Here is a 23,229-nt window from a genome sequence, read left to right on the forward strand (position 1 = left end):
GATCAAGTAATCTCGTACTTTCTGCTATTTCTCTAGCCCAAGCAGTATATTTTACATACATTTCTAAAAATCAGTATTAAGAACTAATAATAAACTTTAATTTTTTTTCTGAATTTTTTTATGGATAGAATATAGTCCTTGAAATTACACAGTCTGAAAAATAAAAAAGACAATCCTTACATAAAAGATCTAAAAATGTACAACGAGGAGGAAGTTGTTGTCTTAACAGATGGATATTTATATGGTACATCTGGTCCGGTTCCTTTTTATAGGACAAAATAGCTTTAAACTGACAATTAGACATAAAGAACAAACTTCTTAAGCTGAAAACTGTCAAACACAGAATAAGTTATAAAGTAGTGTTGTAAAAATCAACATTCCTAAGGTGGTTTGGGGTGTTTGGAAATAAATAAGAGATCTGCTTAGAATAACGTGGGCTACTAACCCTAAGTTAAAAATGCTATTTTGATACTGGAAGTTTCCTTCAATAGCTATGAATCCGGAGCCACGTGATCCAAATAAACCACATAATATAATTTTACAAAGTACTTAATATTAGATGATTTATCAGATTAAGAATTATAGTAAATATCAGCTTAACTGAGAGATTTTGTATGGAATTTGATAGCTGGCCTTACTGAAAATGAATTATATTTTTAAAATAAGAGAAAATAAAGTGAGAAAAAAATACACAGTGATGTCAACCAATGATATTTACTTCACTTACGTTCTCTCTGAACAATACATGAGTGCTGCTGTAAGATTCTCATAATTATACTAATATTTAGGAAAACTTTTATTTGAATATGTGACATTGAACAAATTTCCTTGGGACATTAGGGCTGTTTTTTTTTCTTAATTTTCTAAATAGTCTCCATTATTAAATAATAAATATCAACATTTTTTGATAAAAATTTGAGTTCAGTATAATTTCACAGTTGGACGTGGAATTTTTAGATATGGCATAAAAACATTAGAGACTGGGTGAAAAGCTTTCTTAATTATTTTTCTCTAAGATTTATAACACATTATGTAAGTTTCATGTAATAAAAGATGTCCATTCTGTCCTAAATACTTAATGTTTTATAAGACAGAAGTTTATAAAAGCATAGTTTCTTTATTTTTTTTCAGTTGGTTAATAGTCATTTAATGATTGAGTGGCTCTTCAAGATGAGGGCCCAGGTGTGTACATATCTGTCAATGTTCATAGCACTCAGGGTTTGACCCTCAGACAAATGGGAGGTGGCCACATGATCTCCTGGAACCTGCAGACGCAGGGCACAATGGTGGTCCACAAGCCTGTCCAGGGCGCATCCCACCACAAGTCTGAGCTACCCCGTCCTGCAATTCACAAGCCAGTAGTTCATGGGGGGGGGGGGCCTCTCAGAGCACTGGAATCCACATGCTTTGCCGAGGCAAGGGTGTTAAGAGTAGTTTAGTTTCTAACCGGCCTAAACATTTGACTGTGACCTTCACCTGGCAATCTTGTTCCCAACATATCCTCATTTTTTACTTCTCCCCTTTTTCTCCTCATTTCCTCTTAAAATATTTAAGTTTCACATTAAAAAAATCTGTGTATTTATGTTGTCATGAATTTATGTTGTGCTGAGATGAGGCAAAAGAAGGAAGTGGGTTATAATTGCTAGATATGTTTCAATCGACTCAACTTATTTCCATAAAGTAAAGCATTTCTATTGAAATACCAGCACCCAGACACATGGATTGGCTCTAAGTCATCCATGACATGAAAAGTCCTTTTAAAATAAATGATATGCAACCCAAATTTAGTTTGCATGATTTTTCTTTTTACCTCCTGAAGGGAGATACTTCATATAGAATATAGCACTGCCATAACCAAATGAAAAAGGGTTTAGAATTCTTTCATTATTTTATTAAGTTTAATAAAATATATAATTTTAATAAAAATCTTGTTACCAAGACTACACGTTTGTATACTATTCTAGAGGTAATGAAACAATTCTGTTCAAAAATTCTTAGGAACAAAGCTTTTTCCATGGCAAATGCTGTCAAATGCTACCAAAATAGTATTATTTATTGCTCTGTAAGAGGCTCTCTTTGTTAGCTTTAAATTTAACCTTTAATTTTTCTTTCTCTATTTGAATCACACCTGCTGGTGCTCAGGGGTTACTCCTAGCTGGCTCTGCACTTAGGAACCACTCACTCCTTGCAGTGCTCAGGGGACCATATGGAATGCTGGGGATGGAATGCGGGTAGGTCGTGTGCAAGACAAATGCCCTACCTGTGTACTATCACTCTGGTTCCTAATTGAACATAGTTTTAAGTTAAAAAAAAAACTAAGACTAATCCCAATCCAAAACATTTATTCAAATCAAGTGTTTTCCCACATGAAATATCTTTTCACTCTCAGTGCAAAACATTACTCATATATTAATTAGCAAACTTGTTTACCACTTCTTCTGGGCTTCCACAAAAATTAAAAAAAATCTTTTCCAAAAATTGTTATCAAAATAAAATGCAATGAAATAAATAAATAAATAAAATGTTAAAGCAAACAAACTCTGTCTTGGATAAGATGGGGAGAAGCAGAAAGAGTTCTTAGGTTAGCAGACAATCACACAGAACTAATGTTAGAAAAGGAAGACTGCTCAGAGCCCTGCAGTCCACGCTTCGCATGCCAGAGCCCTGGGTTCTATATCGGGGACTTCATGGTCCTATAAGCACGGCCAGCTCTGACCGCTCCAAACAGAACCAAACCCAACCAAACCACAGAAAATCAGAACTAATATCAGAGTCTGCAAATCAGATGACACCTTGAACTAAGGCCTATTCTGTGTCACTGTGTTTTACAAGTTGAAACAAAGACTGGAGAATGAATTTAATTATCGGATTAAATTAATGAACTAGTTAAGGGTGGTTTGAGGATTGTTCTTATTCTTCAACGTTTGGTAATAGTGTCTAATCAGAAGCGAAGTCCAGGTAGAAGACAACACATTGTATTTAGCATGGCGTTAACAGCACAAGGAGATTTGAAGGTCAAGTTAAGTGGCCTGATAAAGCCACAAAGTTATATTCCTAAAACTATTCTAAGAGACAGTTATGCCTTAACGTATTGAATTCCAAGCAGAAGACTTTTCTTTGAGTTAATGTCCACAAACATTCAGAAATTGATGTAAAGTTAAGGAGCATCGAAAAGTATCCTAGCCAAATGTATGCCAGTTTTACTTATAATCATAATAATGCAAATAATTCAGACATATAAACTAATAAAGTGCCAGAAGAAATTTGTGTTTATAAAAATAATTTGAACATCTTAGAAAAGAAGATGAGTCGACTTTTAAAACAGTACTGAAGAACTGGGCAATGATAATTATATTAATTTTTTTCTAACAAGGCTACAGTATAACAAATAAGTTTGCAATTTCCGGTACAATATTCCATCACCATCTGTGACTATCTGTGGCTATTTATGATGACAACAATGTTTTGGAAATACATTGCCATATCAGCAATGAAATGACACTAATCTGTACAATGCAAATGACACTGTGGCCCACTAAAGTAGAAAGTAATGAAGGTCAATATATAGAAACACTATGAAGATCCCCTTACAATATAATAAAATATACATATATTTACTGATGAGCAGAATATTTTGTTTTTGGGCTACACCCAGTGGTGCTCGGGACTTACTCCAGGCTCTTGCTCCAGGTATCACTCCTGGTGGACTATATGGGGTGCTGGGGACAGAATCTTTATGTTGGTTCCTTGACTCATGGAGGGAGATCTATTATAAAGAATCCAGAAGAGGGGCCAGAGAGATAGGACAATACGTAGGGCATTTAGCTTCCAACTTGCCACCCCATATTTGATCTCTGGCACCAGATATTTTTCCCCATGACTGCGAGGAGCAATCCGTGAGGACAGAGGCAGGAGTAAGGCTGAGCACTGCTCTTGTGATCTAAATAATAATTATAATAAACTGAAAACAGTGCCATTCAATGAACATGTGACTCATAGGAAGTTTTCTACTTAACACATTCTAAATATGTAGATTTTTAAAAAAATTTAATAAAAATGTCATTTCAACATGTGGTACTAGACATATTTAGAAAGCCACATATGATTACTGCTACCCTATTGAAGAACATAGCCCTGTTACCTCCCCCAAGAAAACATTCTGAAAGAATTCCTGCTTTAAAATTTGTTTTTTATCATCTCACACCACAGAGACTGGCACAGATTCTAAAGAACAATAGCAACCAGTGCTGGTGTGGATGTGGGGGAAAAGGAACGCTCCTTCACTGTTGGTGGGAATGCTCACTGGTCCAGCCTTTCTGGAAAACAATTTGGACAGTCCTTCAAAAACTAGAAATTGAGCTTCCATATGACCCCACAATACTACTTCTGGGAATATATCCCGAGGATGCAAAAAAGCACAGTAGAAATGACATCTGTACCTATATGTTCATTGCAGCACTGTTCACAATAGCCAAAATCTGGAAACAACCCAAGTGCCTTAGAACAGATGACTGGCTAAAGAAACTTTGGTACATCTATACAATGGAATACTATGCAGCTGTTAGGAGAGATGAAGTCATGAAATTTGCTTATAAATGGATAGACATGGAGAGTATCATGCTAAGAGAAATGAGTCAGAAAGAGAGAGACAGACATAGAAGGACTGCACTCATTTGTGGAGTATAGAATAACATCACATGAGGCTGACACCCAAGGACAGTAGATACAAGGGCCAGGAGGATTTCCCCATAGCTGGAAGCCTGCTTCATGAGCAGAGGGGAGAATGCAGATGGAATAAAGAAGGGATCACTAAGAAAATGATGGCTGGAGAAAGCAGTCAGGATGGGAGATATGTGCCGAAAATAGATAATGAACCAAACATGATGACCTCTCAGTGTCTGTGTTGCAAGCCATAATGACCAAAAGCAGAGAGAGATTATTGGGAATCTTGTCTGCCATGGAGGCAGGGGGAGGGTGAGAAAGGAGGGGGTGTACCTGGGATATTAGTGGTGGGGAATGTGCACTGGTATTGGGATGGGTGTTTGATCATTGTGAGATTGTAACCCAAACATGAAAGCTTGTAACTATCTCAGGGTAATTCAACAAAATTTTAAAAAAATGTCTTTTTAAAGAAATCTATTGATGGCTTTATGTGATTATTTATTGTGTCTTTATTGGAGTATATTAATATAGACTCTGACACCAGGCATGGGGATCTCAATTTCTTTTTAAAATATCTTATCAACAAAGATAATCAGAACTATTACCTTCACACTATAGAAACAGCATACCTTCTCTATCTTAACCTTAAGGCTAGGTCAATTTCCTCTTATGTCATCCTGTAGAAAAATCTTGTTCATCTTGATTTTTCACAAAACATCAAACTGGGACATTACTTTCTTGCAATACTGATTGGACTCGGTGAGCAGGAAGTAGTAAACACCTAAGATGTATCAGTTAGATACATTCTAGAACAATGTTTCTCAACCTTTGTCCAACTCTGGCCCCTTGCTGACTTTGCTTACTTACTATAGCACCTCTGTCATAACTAGTCATAAGCCACGGACCCCCATTTACAAAATTTTCACCTGTGGCCCCTTTCGAACACCCTAGAATCAAGCAGAGAGCCACATGGCACCAGTTGATAAATGCAGTTCTAGAGAATAGAGGATAATTTCAATGAAAAATTCAGAGACCTACATCACTGGTGAAATGTTATGTGTCCAGAGTTCTGGGTCTGCTGAAATAGATCTTCAATAGAAAATGATACTTTTCTGCACCTTACAAAGTTCAGTGTAATATTAATGGATGCATTAAATGTGGTTCCCTCTTTGGATTATGGAGCAAGACATACCATATTTGAATAGACTGTTTTGATATACATATTGGGTAATCAAAGACGATGCCACTGTGGAGATAGGATGGGAGTAAGAAAAGAGTCTGAACATATTTCTGCTGTTCTGAAAGTCACTGTGTTTGATGGGAAGTGACATTCTGTACAGCAGTGTTTTTGAAATGCCAGTGGAAGAAAGAGGCCAAAGGAAATCTGTCGATAGAAGCAACAGGGTGCCTATCAGATGACTCTTGAGTAAAGACATGATTTTCTACTCATACATATTCTCGCTTAGAAAATATAGTTTCTATGTTGCTACTGTAAAGCCTGAGCACTAAACTATGGATCTTAAGATGCGTATCTCAGATCAAGAGATAGTAGATGGGTTGATTTACAGACAGCTGACCAAGCTCTGTGATCACCTCCAGGAGTAATCCTGAACCCAGAATAAGGAGTCCTGATTACTGCCAGTTATGGCCCCCAAATAAAATAAACAAACAAAAAAATGTTCTAGCTGTTATGCGATTCAGTGAATAATAAAGTGAAGACTGGCTTAATAACATTTAATTGTTAAATTTAACTAGGATCATGCAGGTCTGGGAAAACCAAGAATACCTGATGAACAAATATTTCAGGTGTCACTCTTACCTGCTATTAATACTCATAATCTCTCCTTCAGTCTACATTTATGGATCTTAGTAACCAAGCAAGAAACTATACGAATCTAACATGTAAACGGTTTGTATGGTATATGGTACCAGCTGTCACTACTGTGTTACAGATCTGCTGAGGGGTATTAAAATCGCAATTGTGAAAGGATATCTCTCCCTCAAAATCAAGATTGTCAGTCTAAACTTTGCATGGAGTTAAAGAAAGCTGAGGTAATGCTACAGGGCTTGAACACATGATCAGTGGCTTAGAAAAACATTCCTTGGAGTTGGAGAGGTTGTAGTACAGCAGGTAAGGCACTTGCCTTGCAAACAGCCAGTCCTGATTTGATCCTCAGCAACACATATAGTCCCTTGTCCTACCAGGAGCTATCTGTGAGTGCAGAGCCAGGAATAAACCCGGAGCACCGCCAGGTATGGCCCCAAACATATGAACAAATGAAAAACAGAACATGACAGGAAGACAGGCAGCAGAGGTCTCGGGGAAAGTTAAATGAATATACCTTTCAGAATTGTTGTAAAATATAAGAATGCAAAACCCTATGTGAATCCTTCTAGAGGGCATCCACTGTCACCTTGTGAAAAAAAATTCTTAGTAGCCTAGAATTGAGTCACAAGATGGTGACTCAAGCAAATCAAATCAGCTATTTTACTCTATTTCATCAATGTCTCATTTCTTTTGTTTCTTGGCCACACCTGGCTGGGCCCAGGGCCTAGTCCTGCCTCTTCTCTCAGGAATCACTCTTGGAAGTACCATAGGTATTGCTAAGGATCCAACCAGGGTTGGCTGTGTGCAAGGCAAACACCTCGTCAGCTATACTATCTCTCCAATCTTGAATGCCTCATTCTTTTTATTTACTTAATTTTATTGGTTTTTGAGGCTTTTATTTGGGGGGGAAATCACGATTTAGTGTTCAAAATTTATTTCATATTTTGTGCTGATGGCTCACTGTTGGCGGAGATCAATGTACAATATGTGTACACCAGATTGGCTGTCTATCAGGCAATACCAGCTCTAGTATTTCTCCACCCTCCAAATCTCATTCTACATCTAACTACCATGGTCCTTGCTGGATGCTGAAGGAGAGGGTGTGGGGGCTTACAAAGTGACAAAGGAAGTCGGGATAGAGACTATGGATTCAACAACACAGACTTAACACCTACATAATTTACCTAGCATCACTGCCAAGTTGGCATTTTTTCAATGCTGAGCCCCTGATGTGGAAAAAAGAAAGAACAATCAGGTGGACTGTTTATAGTGGGCTCCTGCCCAAATAAAGGCAGCAGTAATTGATCCTCATAGGAGTCAACAGATAATTAAAATATGGAAGCCCCTCCCCTCAATAATTTCCAAGCTCCTATTTGCAAAGATCTGAGAGAATGTCTAACCCGGTACCAGAGTGTTCCTTACAACATTAACCTCATCCAAGAAACTATGACAGGGGCTGGAGCGATAGCACAGCAGGTAGGGTGTTTGCCTTGCACACGGCCGACCCAGCATCCCATATGATCCCCTGAGCACCGCCAGGAGTAATTCCTGAGTGCAAAGCCAGGAGTAACCCCTGTGCATTGCCAGGTGTGACCCAAAAAGAAAAAAAAAAATTATGACAAAGGAAATAAGACAATGGGCCCATATCTCTTTTACATGCGATACGATACTTCAAAGCTCCTTCAGGCAAAACCAGCTGCTAAATGAAGTGATGAAGTGCCACCAATAGAATCATCCATACATGTTTATCAGTGGGTCCAAGTGTGGGTAATCGATAGGATATGATACAGCCTAAAGTCAACTGCCTCCCGGATAGGCATCAAGGAGTTAGCCATGCCACAATAACATTATGTTAAATAATCTTGAAATAATTTTTGCTCCTGATGTGACATTTTGAAATTGGTCTGATGCCCAAGGCAAGAATGTTTCTCCTTGGGATCAGAGTTCTGGCACTGTTATAGGGGAAGCTGAGAACCCCGCCTTGGCTATTTGAAATATCTCAAGCTGCTGAACTAACAGGAAGCAAAGCAGATTGGTCATTGATTGGCGTTCTGTACAGGTAACCGAGATGATTTGGGGTTACTGCTTTATGGAAAAGGCAAGGACAATTATGTTTGAAACTCAGTAGATTCACTAGGGTCTCTCTTAACAATTCAATCCCCAAATACTGGTTTCTTAAAAACTGTAGTAATCGAAGGACAGTAGGTAGTAACACCAAATTAACAGAATGTGTAGGAATTCCGGTCCTTTATCTTGTTACACGTGAAAAAAAAAATGGGTGGGAGTATCAGGGAAGATGAAATTGGTAGCAGATGAAGAAAACTATAGTGATCAACTTGAGACCAGTTAGAAAAGCATAGATTTTAATGGGTATGTTTTAGTTTCTATCCCTTAAAAAGAACACTAGTAAAGGCTAGTATTTTAAATTGCAAAAAGACTTGAATAAAAGGACTGAACTGATATTACCCTTTTGATATCCAGTGCTTCTTTCCCTCATCCCACTTGCCATTTTGTTTTCTTCCCTATTTCATTAAGCTGTCTTTGGTTAGCCAGTTTGAGTATGCTATTTAAATACATGTGAAATTCAAGATACTACACCAAATAGTATAATATATAGGGGACCACATCTGTTTTTTTTTTCCTTCTTGAAGCTCAAAATAACAATATGTTTATTTAAAAAAAATACAGTTTTAAGGAACAATTTTGTCCTATACACATAATTTGTGTAGTTACACATAGCCATGAAAATGATGTTAAGTGTCTGACCTGACCAAAATTAGGAGAGGCCAACTACGAGGGAACCTCTTTCCCTTTGTTTAGCTCAATAGCTAGGAACTCTGAATGGCTCATGATCAATATGCATTTTAAAACCTCATTGCAGCTTCCCAGCTCAAACTAACTAAAAAACAAAAACAAAAACAAAACTAGGAGTTTTGACTTCTTAGATACCACCTATAGTGACTGATCAGTTGAAAGACTTCCAGATGTATCACCAAACCCTGAACTTTTGAAAAGCCTTTTTAGAAGTAGTCAAAAAAGAAACTAATGTGCACTACATCATGATATTAAAAGCAACAATACTGTGTAAAGAATAAAATGTAATATATTTACAATTATATTTTTGCCTCGAGACCATGAGACAGATATGTTCAAGGAAATTTTATTTTATGTAATTCTCATTCCACCCAATAATCTTTTAACAAAGCAGAGTATATAGCTAGCTGAAGAAAAAACCTCAAGGCTTAATAAGTTTTGAAAAAGAATACCTTTTAAAATGAAACAATAGCACTTGAAGATAATTTTCTTTCTCTCTCTTTTTTTTTTTTGCTTTTTGGGTCACACCCAGCGATGCTCAGGGGTTATTCCTGGCTCTGCACTCAGGAATTACTCCTGGCAGTGCTTGGGGGACCATATGGGATGCCGGAGATCGAACCCGGGTCGGCCGTGTGCAAGGCAAACACCCTACCCGCTGTGCTATTGCTCCAGCCCCAAAGATAATAATTTTCACAGCAAAATTTTACCTAAAATATAAAATGTTGTATTTTGTAACAAAATTAATTCAAAAGCGAATTACTTTTGGCCAGTGAGGAAAATAAAAATATATACTTGAATATTTTAATGCTTCGATTGATTTCATTTTTCTGTAACTGCCCAGATTTTTAGAATTAAATCCTAAAATAGCCTTACATATTTTATATTCATATTTTTGAAACTAAGTATAGCATAAGGATTAAAAGTAAAAATGTAAAAAAACAAAGATAAGCTTAACCTCACAATGCACAGCACTAATATAATTTGCCCATGTTGATGAATATCTCACTTCCATCACATCTTCATATTAAAATTAAATTTTAATATGCCATTATGGACAGAAGGAGCATATAAAACTTGGTTGAGAGTATTCTGTATTAATTTTCCACCTTTAATGTCTTGGTTATGGCAATTTATGCTAAAATAAAATGAAATTCATTCAGAGATTTCTAATCATATTTCTCTTTTATGTACTATATCCTATAACTGAAAAAAAAATTTTTAACACTATTTAAAGGGAGAGATGTTCCAGATACTATTCAATAACCATAGTTTAAGATTTGTTTTTTTAAAGACAAGTTAAAGTGAAATAGAAAATATTCTTATAGCCACGTTTCTAATAAAAAATATTTTCAAGTTTAAAAACAGCCAAACTTGACTATCTATGAAGGTCCCACTCTGGATCCCATATTAATCCAAAAAAATCACACTTTTCATCTGTTCTATGGTAAACATAGTGTGATATTTTCCCAGCTTTTCAATTCCCTCAATTAATCAATAATTACCGTATCAATAACAACATTTAAAAAAGTTCCATAACAGCTGTTTTCATAACTGTAAAGCCTTTAAATACAAGATTATTGAGCTGACAGGCTTTTTGCCAAATGTGTAAGTCTTAAACAGAAGGACCATATGCACCCTGCAAGATTTATCAGTTATTCAGCACACACAAATAAAAACATTGTCTAGCTCCTTCCTAGCTACATACCCAAACTGTAAGTTACTTTGGATTATTCGACTGCAGCCTCTTGAGTTTCTCCCATTTTCTTGTTCAGGGTTTTGGGGACACTTACCAGAATGGGTCCTGAGGTGGCCTGTGAGGGCGTCCCTTCTTCTACAGGCATAGCTACAGAAAGGGCATTTGAACGGCTTCTCTCCAGAGTGTAACTTTATGTGTCTCAGAAGGTTGCCCTTCTGAGTAAAAGAAGCTCCACACTGATTACAGTGGAAGGGACGCTCACCTACAGGAAGAAAAAGAAGTGGGAGATATCAGGTAGGTTATGAGTTACTGACAAATTGCTATTTCTAAATTAACTAAAACCAGATCTCTGTGCTGGGGAGAATTGCCTGCAAAATTTTTAAGTATTTCAAAGTTTATCTACTTAGATTTGTCTTATGGCACTGAAGCTTCAAGCAGGTGGTGTCATTCTCCCACGATCACATAAAGGTTAACGAATTCCTGTCGTTAATTCAAATAACAAAAATATCCTGTCTTTTGGTGGGACAACTAGTTGTCCTGTTGCTGACAACTTTTCAGGTCATTCCTCATAAGGATATTACTAATCTGGTATTAATAGTTTCAATTTGCAAATGAAGAAGAAATTGAAATTCAAATACCAAAGTATCTAATTATAGCTACATGGCTAATGAGTACTCTAGCTAATAATTTTAATCTTGGTCAATTTAACTATAAAATCCTGAACTCTTCATTGTACTCTGCTATTACTTTAAAAACCACATAGATTTTGAGTTGGAAGGGGATCTTTAACCTAACTCTCTTATTTAGCTGATAATTTATCAGAAGGTCAAAGAAGTTCAACGAGAAAAGCAGGTTACAAAGCTCATCACCACAAAACCTCCAAATAGAGTTCAGGTATTCCAATTATACTTCTCACTAATAGTAAAACCCTTGGGAAAATATTCTATCACATCATTAAAAATTCAAAAAAAGTATTCATCCAGATATTCCCCATATAGTTGTGTTTTTTTTGTTGTGAAAAAAAAAACATCTGTCTGATAAGAATGCCTTTTTCCTATTACTAATATTAACACTCAGTGTTTAAGCAAAAATTATAGGTTCAGTCCATTGTTTTGGACTGCTGATCAGCAGAGAGCAGTACACAAAAACATACTTAATGAAGCAGTAAAACAGATAAGGTGGATCAAATTGGTGGCTCAAGATCATAAAATCACAGGAAAATCGAATTATTTTAAGTTTGTCTGTCAAGATAGAAAAAAATGTTTTAAGTATATAGTTCAAACATATTATATTAAATCTCAAAGTTCAGGATACAAATAAAATTAACAAAATCTCTTTAGCTTAAACTAAATACATTTTTGAATTTGAGGTTAGGTGATTGCCATAATTCTAATTGTTGACATATTTATAGTGAGCTACCATGTCTCAAATACGTAAAGCTTTTATAGTAATAGTCAAAAATGAACTGTATTTTTTGTCTTTAATACAATGTAATTCATTTTTTTTAATTAAAGGAAATCAGAAATTATGGAGAAGGTAAGTCTCTGGTTACTTTCTAGCAACTGTCACTGCACATTTAATCAACATTTTTTTTTTCTTTTTGGGTCACACCCGCAATGCACAAGGGTTACTCCTGGCTCATGCACTCAGGAATTACTCCTGGCAACGCTCAGGGGACCATATGGGATGCTGGGAATTGAATCCGGGTGGGCTGCGTGCAAGGCAAATGTCCTACTATTGTGCTATCACTCCAGCCTCCATAATAAACATATTTTTAAAAAAATTTTAAGGAAATTTAAGAGTTGATAAACAGATGTCTGACAAGATTTACGGCATTTGCTCATATGGAATAAGCAAATATGATACATGAAAAAGTGTGATACCTGTGTGTCTGTACATATGCATGCATGTATGTGTACATGTGTGTATAAGGAATGGTAACTATTTTTGTTTTTTCCTTAAGAAATCTGGAAACCTTAGGATTTAAGTCTATCTAAAAAGCCTTATTTAGCTTGATATATTAGCTTGAAAAAAATATCCATCATGTTAAACTTACCCAAAACTTTATTTCAGGGAACTTAGTTTGATGCAATTGGTAAAACTTACAAAATGTATCCATGATAAGTAGAACTTATAACTGGAATATACTATCAAAAAGATACTATATGAAGTTTTACAAAAAAAATTAAAATTTGGGGAAAAAAAAGTGTGGCAATCCTCTAATTTTACACACACATAAGTGGTCTGGTTTTGGGGTTTATTTATTTATTTTTTTAACCAATGGAGCATGAATCTACTTCTTTTTAGGATTTTCAATAATCCATCACTGACAGAAAATTAAAACTGAGAGTAAAGAAACATGAACTTAACATTTTAGGCAGAAGGAAAATAATGTAAAAACATCTTTCATTCCTAATATTTTACTTTTGAAATACCAAATCAGAACACAGTAACTTTAAAGTGAATTAAATTAGTCTGCTAAACAGAAACATATGAAGTCATTTTTGCCTTTGGAAAATACTCCAGATCATGCTTAGATTTCTCTAAGTCTCCTCCAATCTTCGACTGAAATATTGAAAACTTTCAAATTTAGGATGCAAAATTTGTCACTCAAAATAAAGCTATTATAATGAAGAAAAAACGGTAACAATGGCTTTGATTTTTTTTTCTCCAAATTTCATCTAACTGAATTTTATGAGAGTAACGACAGGACAAGTTAGTTTTTACATTGACTAAAAACTTTTTTTTATTCCATATGGAAATATTTTAATATAAGAATTACTTCTGTGGCTAGAGAGATAGTACAGCAGATAGAGTGTTTGCCTTGCACAGGGTTGACATGGGTTCAATCCCCAACATCCCATACGGTCTGAAAGCAACTTGAGGAGTGATTCCTGAATTGCAGAGCCAGAAGTAACCTCTGGGCATTGCGGGGTGTGTGACCCAAGCCCCTCCCCCACCAAAAAAAGGGAAATTATTTCTGAATTTAGAGGATCATCCTTAAAGAGAGGAGAAATGACAAAGGCTCTAGTTACATAAAGAAATATTTATGTGTTGCTAAGTGTATCAAGGTCTTAGTATGGAGGTCATGCACACACATATTCCTATGGAAGTAAATACAAACATGATACAGCTGAGCAGCCATACTTTTTTTTTTTTTTTTGGTTTCATTGGGCCACACCAAGAAGTGCTCAAAGCTTACTCTTGGCTCTGAGCTCAGAAATCCACACCTGGTGGTGTTCAGGGGACCATATGCAATGCCACAGACATTAACTTAGGTTCGCTGCATGCAATGCAGCACCTTATCCCTGTACTAACTCTTGATAAGATAAAAAAGTGGCAAAAATAACTCATTTTGATTTTAATCAGATGAGGCTTTCAGAAATACTGTTAGAGATTTGTAGGCTGTTTTTGTTTGTTTTCACGTTTGTCTAATATGGCTCATGGTTTTCCTTATCTGGATCTTAAATATGCAGAATTCTTTTTGTCTTGTTCATATTCAGTGACAATTCTTTAATAATCCCCCGAGTTTTTTGGATGAGCTCCACATGAAATTAGTTGTAATTACAATGAAAACTCTCAAATAACAGACACTTGTGGGACACAAGAATAAACTGAATTTAACTTATGAGATATCTTAAAGGTATTAATTATTATATTCTAGGAACAATAATGTAAGTCATAAATAAATATGACTAATAATGAATCAAAAATGAACTGATTTTTTCTAAAAAGCCATTCTGCTAAATGTCAGCAATCATTTTATCAAATATTGGGAGATTTTTCTTAGCCAAAGAATTAAGGCTACACATGTAAAATCATCTGACAATTAAGTGAAAGGGTCAGCTAACTCCCCTTATTGTCTATGTAATTTGAAATTATTTTTTTAAATCATTTTATTTTTTCGTTAATGGGCATAATACACTGATCTTTTTTAAAAGTTTAGACGTTATCTGGAAAAATATGCTAATCATGTTTGTCAAATTGAAATACAGGTAACTCTCAGAGAAACCTCACACACGCATTAAAAATATATTAAAATGCTAATGACTTCAATAAAGTAATGGAATTTTTAAAATCGAGTAGATTACTGTATCTGTGATAACTAATTGTGCGAGCATGGGGGCCCACCAAAGTCTATATAGGAGAGTAATTAATATGTACTCATTCTGTCCTTCATTTCCATTTCATGGGGTTTTTTTCTCTTAAAACAATCTACTCATCTTGTTGAGAACTATATGAGTTATTCACTGGATCAAGATGAGTCTTACCATCCAATAAACTGTTTTTCAGTATTTTCTATAGTTCAGTAAAACACATTTTTAATCTATTCTTAAATACTCAGTTGAAATGTAAGTATCTACGCATCAGTTTGATTTGTTTTATCAAAGGCAGAAAACATTCCAATGTTAGATGGACCAGCTGTCAAAGACTATGAAAAAATCGGAGAAACTTGAAGACAGGGCCCTGGAGCAAGAGAATGACCCCATAAAACTGCTCCATACATAATATGGCATGCAAAACTACAAGTTACAAAGGTGACACTATTCTACCCAAAGAGGAGAAAAATAAAGGATATCCTATATTTATAAATTTTACATCCATTCATGCTTATACATGAATTGATTTATTATTCCTATTTCTTTTCTTCTCTTTGTTTTCCCAGTGAAGAATGCCTGGAGTATCCGATGACAATATTACCCGATGATCTACTAAAGAAGCAATACCAAAGAAATAACACCAAGCCATTAATAAGACACTGGCATTGGTACTTTAGTAATTTAGAAAGAGAAAGGAGAAATGAATTAGATCTGATACTCCATGCCATTTTGAAGTTACACAGAAGATCACTTTATTCCTGAATCTTCTCAATTGTTTCTTTTTCATATTTGCCCCTTTCCTTTTCCTACTGGAACAGATGGGAATTTGCATTCAAGGACCTTTTTTTTTGTGCTCTCTGCCTAGTTTTAGTCTGGAGACAACCACCATGGTGATGTGGATGACACACAGCAGATGTGGGATTCACCTTCTCCCAATGAAACTCAGATAATGTCCAATGCATATTTCATCCTGTAAACCTGGAATACTTTGCCGATTGACTGGCATTTGGAGTGGCCTCACACAACCCAAGTTCATCATCCTTTAGATGAGCATGGATCATTTGCTGTGCTTCTATCCAGCTCTTTGGAAAGAGGGGAAGGCATAATCTTTCTGCAAATATAGGAAGGTATACGGAAATGTATTTCATGTTCTTGTTCTGGATAGAGGTCACAAAGGGAATGAACTTCCTGTTGGCCAGGACCACGTCAGTGATACAGAAAAAGGAAAAGTCATGTCATTTCAAGGAATTGGCTGGTGTGTATCTCTTTTCACTATTATTTTTTTTTTTTGCTTTTTTTTTTAGGGGGATCACACCCGGCGATACACAGCGGTTACTCCTGGCTCTGCATTCAGGAATTAATCCTGGCGGTGCTCAGGGGACCATATGGGATGCTGGGAATTGAACCTGGGTCAGCAGCGTGCAAGGCAAATGCCCTATCCACTAAGCTATCGCTAATGCCCCTTCACTATTAATTTGATTTTAGATATTCTAAGAGTAAAGAGAAACATATGTCTCTCAGAGGTATTATAAGGATATGAAACAGTGCCTTTTTTTATGTTTACTATATAAATATCTGGTTCCAAAATAAAGACAGTGGTTCATGGCATTAAGGAGTAAACATTTGTTTAATGAGTAGGTTATGACTACATTTCTTTTTCAATCTAATTTAACAAACACCAATAGACTTTGCATTTTAAGATAGAGGAGTTGAATATATCATGACTCACCCAGATAGGCAGATATTTTGGGTTATTAGAAATAAATGAAATTAGCTAATTTCAAGAAATTGTACAAATTCAAGTTAAAAAAAATGTATGCAGGTCTTTCAAGGTGCTCTATGACTCTGAATATATTAACAAAATATCCTTCAAGGATAAAGAATGTATAATGATTTTCATACTACAATGCTAATTAAAAATTCATCAATTAAAAAAGTAATGTTTGCTTAATCCATTTGCCTTTCTTTTAAATATCAAATTAATCTCATAGTTATAGGATTTGTGGAACTCTGTATAAGCATATAGATATATGTAATATATCAATTTTAAAAATTGAAACAATCCTACTCTACACATAGTAGTCAAATCAACTACAGAGTAGGTATGTACTTGTGCTTACATAGGCACAAGGCTCATGAAATTCATTGCAGGTTACTGTGATATATTGATTAATCTTATTTTTTAAGAGAGCACAATTAGGTTCTTTGAACTCTTTTAATGTAAAAGACAAAAAGGCTTATTAACACTTTTATGAAACTGTACTTAGTATTATGTTTTCTGTCTTAAGATAAACTATCTGCAATTCAACTGGAAGTCATTAAGCTAATTTTTCTATCAGTTGTTAGATGGGATCAGTTATAATTCTAAGTGTTATCTTTCTAAATATAGTAACTCTAGTATAATGAATAAACTATAGCTTTGTAACTCTCCTGTTAGACCTAAAAGTTTTATTAGCCTAAAGAAAAGTAGACTAGGTATTTTTAGCCTTTTTCTTTTATTTTCTAATTAAATAAGATAGCAAGCTTGATTTAAACTGTCCCATGAAATATTTTTTTATTATTGAAAGACATTACAAAAATAAATAAAGGCATATTTAAAACTTGGTGCTATTTAAAAAGAAATTCTAAACTAAACAAAAAAAAAACATAACTTATTATTTTGTGGTAGTAAAAGTTCTAGAGCTGATGATTTTAATTGGGAATACTAATTTTATTTATTTATATATTTGGGGGATCTCTTGGAGCATCAATCCTGGGGATTCTAGGCCAATCAGGGTGCTACTTGGGAAACCATGTCTACAAGCAAGGCATATGACTTCCCTATTATCTCTCTGGCCCAAGAATACTTATTCTAATTTGCAATTTCTCACTATGATTTTAAAATACTAATAAGCTTCAGAGTCATAATATGGCATAGTTATTTACCAAGGCTGGGTATATCAGGAAAAAATTTAGGGACACTGGGAAACCTTGGCTATAAATGTCACAGTGCAGGGATATATAAGGGACAAAGGACAATTCATTTGGTTGTTTGGGGTGTTAGTTTCTTCTTGTGTAAATGAAAGATCTGGGCTAAAAAGATTTTAACAAAGCACATGTCAATCATGTTTTAAAACATCTATAATTATTAAATTGGATTACCTAGTAATCAATCTTTAAAATTGACTTAATTACTGTGATTTATTTTTTCAAAAGAGTAGATTTAAAAACTTATAAATTATTAATATAATTAACTCAGCTATATAGTAGTACTTTGAAATATAGTTCAAACTATCTGCATCTTTAAATTAATTTTCATATAAGCTTGAAACTTTTCCATAATACTCAATGATCTGCTTATCTTACCACAATCTCATTCCTGGTTTATACATTTTGCTCTTCAATTTTGCTGAAGGATTTGAAAAGATTTCAATAAGGCCCTCTGCTCACTAGATTGGCCTTTTAAATTACTTAACTGTCTTAAAGTATATAACAAATCAATCTGAGGTCTCTATCTTCATCCTATTCCATAGTTACATAATCCTACCCACAGATCTACCACCCTTTACTATGTTCCACCCTGTAAGTCTCCTTGCAGGATTTATAATAATAATAAAAATATATTACAGTAAGATGGTAACATCCTTGGACTAGGTAAAGTATCAGCTTACTGCTGCGACCCAAAGTTGGCAATGATTGATTTGGAAATTGTATTCCACAAAGTTAACCAGATAAGGTTAAAATGATCCACCCCTATATAAATGCATGAGGACCATTTTATTACATAAACTCTGAGCTAGTAAACTATATTACCTGCCCGTGGGTATGGTAAAGTATGTATAGAAATACAAAAAGATTAAGTTACACAATGAATTCTCCTCTACCTTTTGAACCCTTATCATATTATTGCTATATTAAGAACTGTGGAAACTGAATCCCAAACTTCTTTTCTGATATGCTATTCAGATTTGAAGGCAGGAAGTCAAGACCCAGGCTACTCTCTGCTTTTCAGCAATCCAATACTAGCAGAATTCTGAAAAGGTAGTTTCACCATTGCCACCCCTGAATAAAAAGGAAAGAGAATAGATGTCAGGTAATATCAACATCAGATGTCACAGGCAGTCATCAGGTTATTCTTTCAGCTGCTTACCAGTGTGACTCCTTTTATGTACCATAAGCACATTGGGCCCAATGCAAACCATGCCACAGACGTCACATTTCAGTTTACCATTCGGAAGCCGGATTCCTCCCTCGCCTTGAAGCTCCTGGACTTTCCTGTTGTCGGCCACCTCGCTGTTCTCAATTAGGGGCTCTTCTAGGCTGCTCCCCTCATCATGGCCCCTGATCTCGTCTTCACGGCTCAGGGGTTTCCTGTCACACTCTTCATCACTCTGCATTTCTAGTTTTACTGAATTTGCTGCAATTAAAAAGAAGAAAAATTCAAATGAGTGTTGTCCCCTCCATCTCTTCTGTACACACTGACATCCAATGAACATGGTTGCAAATAACAGTTCTGAGTTATGATCTGGTCCACCACAGTGCTCCTATATACTGTGCTCCACCTATGACACTTGGGTGGGTGAAGAGCATCAAAGCTAGATGGCTACAATTGTTCCAGGAAGCTACACATCATGATGTTTTACTTCTACATATGCTTATTTGTTATTGTTACTGTTTTTGGCATATCGAATATGCCACAGGCTCTGCCATGGGGGTGAGATACTCTTGGTAGCTTGCAGGGCTCTCCGAGAGGGGTGGAGGAATCTAACCCATTACTGGTGCCCACTCGAGCAAATCGATGAGCAACGGGATGACAGTGATACAGTGATGCTTATTTACTTTAGCTACATGTCTTTTAAAGCAAGTATTTCAATAATTCTGGTATCAACTTTTTAGTTAATTGCTGAGTGCACTGAGTCTGAATTATATAAAAAGGGTAGATACCATTTAAATTTAAATAAGGAGGTGAACATGCCTGATGAGTAGTCTGGTTTTCACTTCCTGCCTTCAAATCTGATGTCATCAAGCATGTCACCTCCTTACTTAAACATACATATATATGTGTGTGTGTATATATAGATATACATACATATATATCACTGTCACTGTCATCCCATTGCTCATCGATTTGTTCGAGCGGGCACCAGTAACGTCTCTCATTGAGAGACTTATTGTTACTGCTTTTGGCATATCCAATATGCACGGGGAGCTTGCCAGGCTCTGCCATGCGGGCTCGATACTCTCGGTAGCTTGCAGGGCTCTCCGAGAGGGGCGGAAGAGGACTCGAACACGGGTTGGCTGCGTGAAAGGCGAACGCCCAACCGCTATGCTATGGCTCCAGCCATACATATATATAGTACTCTAATATATAGTACTCTCACATCAGAGTACTTGTATAGACCTGCTTCTTAACTGAGAAAGAAAAATAATTTGGGATCCTGGTATAGAGGCATACTACCAAGGCTCTAAAGTTGACTGAACATTTATATTAAAGAGCTAAACAGAAGTAGGCAAAAGTATACAAAAGCCCCTCTTCATATGCTCTCAAGCTATTTAATTTTTTTGTATAAAAAATCTCTGGAACATATTAGTCTGAACTATCAAAAATATTTCAAAATGAAAGTATGTACTCTAAAATGCAGTGAATAGTAAGAACGTGCTTTCTGATGGTTATGAAGTGTAATGTTTTTGTTTGCTGTTTTAACCATCCCGTGGAAGAGATGATATGTTGTTAGCACAGTCTTCATTCTGAATTCCTTTGAGAGTCTTTTCCCAAAGTAGGAGGGAAATTTAAATGAACACCAGGTTTTTTTTTTCAGTGATCTTCAATTTTTTTTTTAAGAAATTCCATCTATGTCACTGAACAGAAATCATTTGGTTCTACTTGAATAGAATAAACACTTGAATAAAAGAAAGTAAGTTATTTTTACTGAGATTTCTTTCCGAGAGAAATTATACCTTTTGTGATTTGTCATTAATACATTCATCCACATGTATATTAATTATGCTACCAGAATGGCTCATACCCTATTCCTCTCCTTGAAACCCCCTGTTAAGTGAAGCAGGCTGGGAGAATGGGATCATTGGATTTAGTTGGGAAATGACAGCTCTAATATGGGTTTTGACATTTCCCAGAAATATAATCTTGAACTAATTGCTTAACCTCTGAATTGGCTATTTTTCAACTGCAGAGTTGAAATGAATTCAAATCAAAGCTTCAGCAGAATAATTTAGTTATTAAGGATGGGGATCCTGTAAGCAGAAATTCCAGATTTGAATAACAGTGTTGATGCTCTCTTGAAACAGCATCACCAGAAAGGATTCAACAGCAATTCCACCATCGGTGTAGCTTGAATTTATTTAATGTAAGAAAATTGTGTATCTTTTCTATTTTTAATTGCTGAGGTATTTTAGGACTATGAAATTTCTTTGCCAATCCCTCTACTGTAACCAGTATTTCTCACCAAATTTAAGAGTTTTTAGATACTTAAGAACTTATGCACTAGGGATCACTGACATTATTCAGTAAGTTCATATATACATATGTGTATATATGTGTATATATACACAAATTCATAATATATAATGCATTTAATTTTACATGTGTTGTGTAGATATGTAAGGGTAAACAATATTAAAAAACCACTCTAATTCTTAACCCAGTTCACTAAAATTTGATTGGCATACTTTTTACCTAGTAAAAAAAGACAGTAAAGGAGCCTCTGAATTTTATGTTATTATTTATATATTTTTGCTTTTTGGGTCACACCCAGCGATGCTCAGGCGTTACTCCTGGCTCTGCACTCAGGAATTACTGCTGGCGGTGCTCGGGGAACCATATGCAATGCTGGGACTCAAACCCGGGTCGACCCTATGCAAGGCAAATGCCCTACCCACTGTGCTATCACTCCAGTCCCTAGCCTCTGAATTTTAACTGTTAAATAAAAATATCTTCCTTACTTAAAAAATATAAAATACTTGCATAATTTATTTTTCACTCTTTAAATGTTTCTACATAATATAGATCATCTAATGGTTTGATCTGTTAGTGATTAAATCCAAACCTTTACTAAGCTAGGCTAGATCTAAACTATAGTTTATATTCTAACAATAAGGATACTATTTGCAGCACAATATATAAATCTATTATAGCTCTCAATCATTGTATAATATATTCAAAACATGTCTGTTACCATCTCTGAAATTAACTTTTTATTTTAATTATTTAGAAGATCTTCCATAGGTAAAATAATTTCTATGAAGAGGAGGAGAAATTGTAAGTATGAGTGAAATTAAATTCCACTATAATAATTCTCAATGCCAATAATTATTTTCAAGTTTATTTTATGATATGAAGAGTATAAAATTCAGGTATATTTCTGGTAATTTACAGCATAACATAAGTAATAATAAACACAAAGTTTATGGACAGTTCTATAGCACAGTGAAAGAACGTGTGCTTTTCATGTACAGAGTTCAAAACAAAGCACCCCAAAATAAATCAACTTAAAACATATTATCTGCACTTTTTTTTTACTTTTGAGGGGTGTGCTAATATTCAGTAATGATGATGGTCAGGGGTTACTCCTGGCTCTGTGCTCTAGAATTACTCCTAGCAGTACTGACTTAACGGGGAATGAACCCAGGTCAGAGATATGCAAGACAAATGTCCTATCTGCGTATTATCTCTCCAGCCCCTGAACAAGCTATTAATGATAAGAATGGCACTGAAAATGGACTTTTCTGTGTTATTCAATATCACAGTCAAAAACAACATATAATCGGTATCTGAAAAATTTAATTAACAAAATAAAGATATTTGGTATTGCTATTTTTCTCTAAAATACACGATTTAAAATGAAACAATAGGGCTCAAATTTTAAAACACTAATGGTCAACAAAAGCCAAGAATTACCTGTTATATTGATATCTTTTGTATATTGGGAGGTGTGAACAACTTACATATATACTAATTTTATGTTAAGGATGTTAATGTTTAATGAAAAATACATTCATGATCAAATTTTATATAGAAAAGACACTGAATATACTTCAGAATATAAAGTCCCACATAGATATTTCTAAAAAGTGTTGCTTTTATAATGGGGGCATTTTAATAAATTTAAATACCACCCTAATTTTATACTTTC

General features: G+C 35.2%; 1 protein-coding gene across 3 annotated transcripts in view; it reads right to left on the bottom strand.

The window, feature by feature from the left end:
• Positions 1-23,229, bottom strand: part of IKZF2 (IKAROS family zinc finger 2) — a 162,011-nt gene that overhangs the window by 38,832 nt on the left and 99,950 nt on the right. For all 3 annotated transcript variants that reach the window (XM_055123069.1, XM_055123067.1, XM_055123068.1), the window contains 2 exons: positions 19,230-19,496; positions 11,095-11,262 (listed from right to left, as the gene is read on the bottom strand). In XM_055123069.1, coding sequence (XP_054979044.1) covers positions 11,095-11,262; positions 19,230-19,496 — 435 coding nt within the window. The remainder of the gene's footprint in view (positions 1-11,094; positions 11,263-19,229; positions 19,497-23,229) is intronic.

Source organism: Sorex araneus, chromosome X (assembly GCF_027595985.1).
Source record: "Sorex araneus isolate mSorAra2 chromosome X, mSorAra2.pri, whole genome shotgun sequence".
Lineage (NCBI taxonomy): Eukaryota > Metazoa > Chordata > Mammalia > Eulipotyphla > Soricidae > Sorex > Sorex araneus.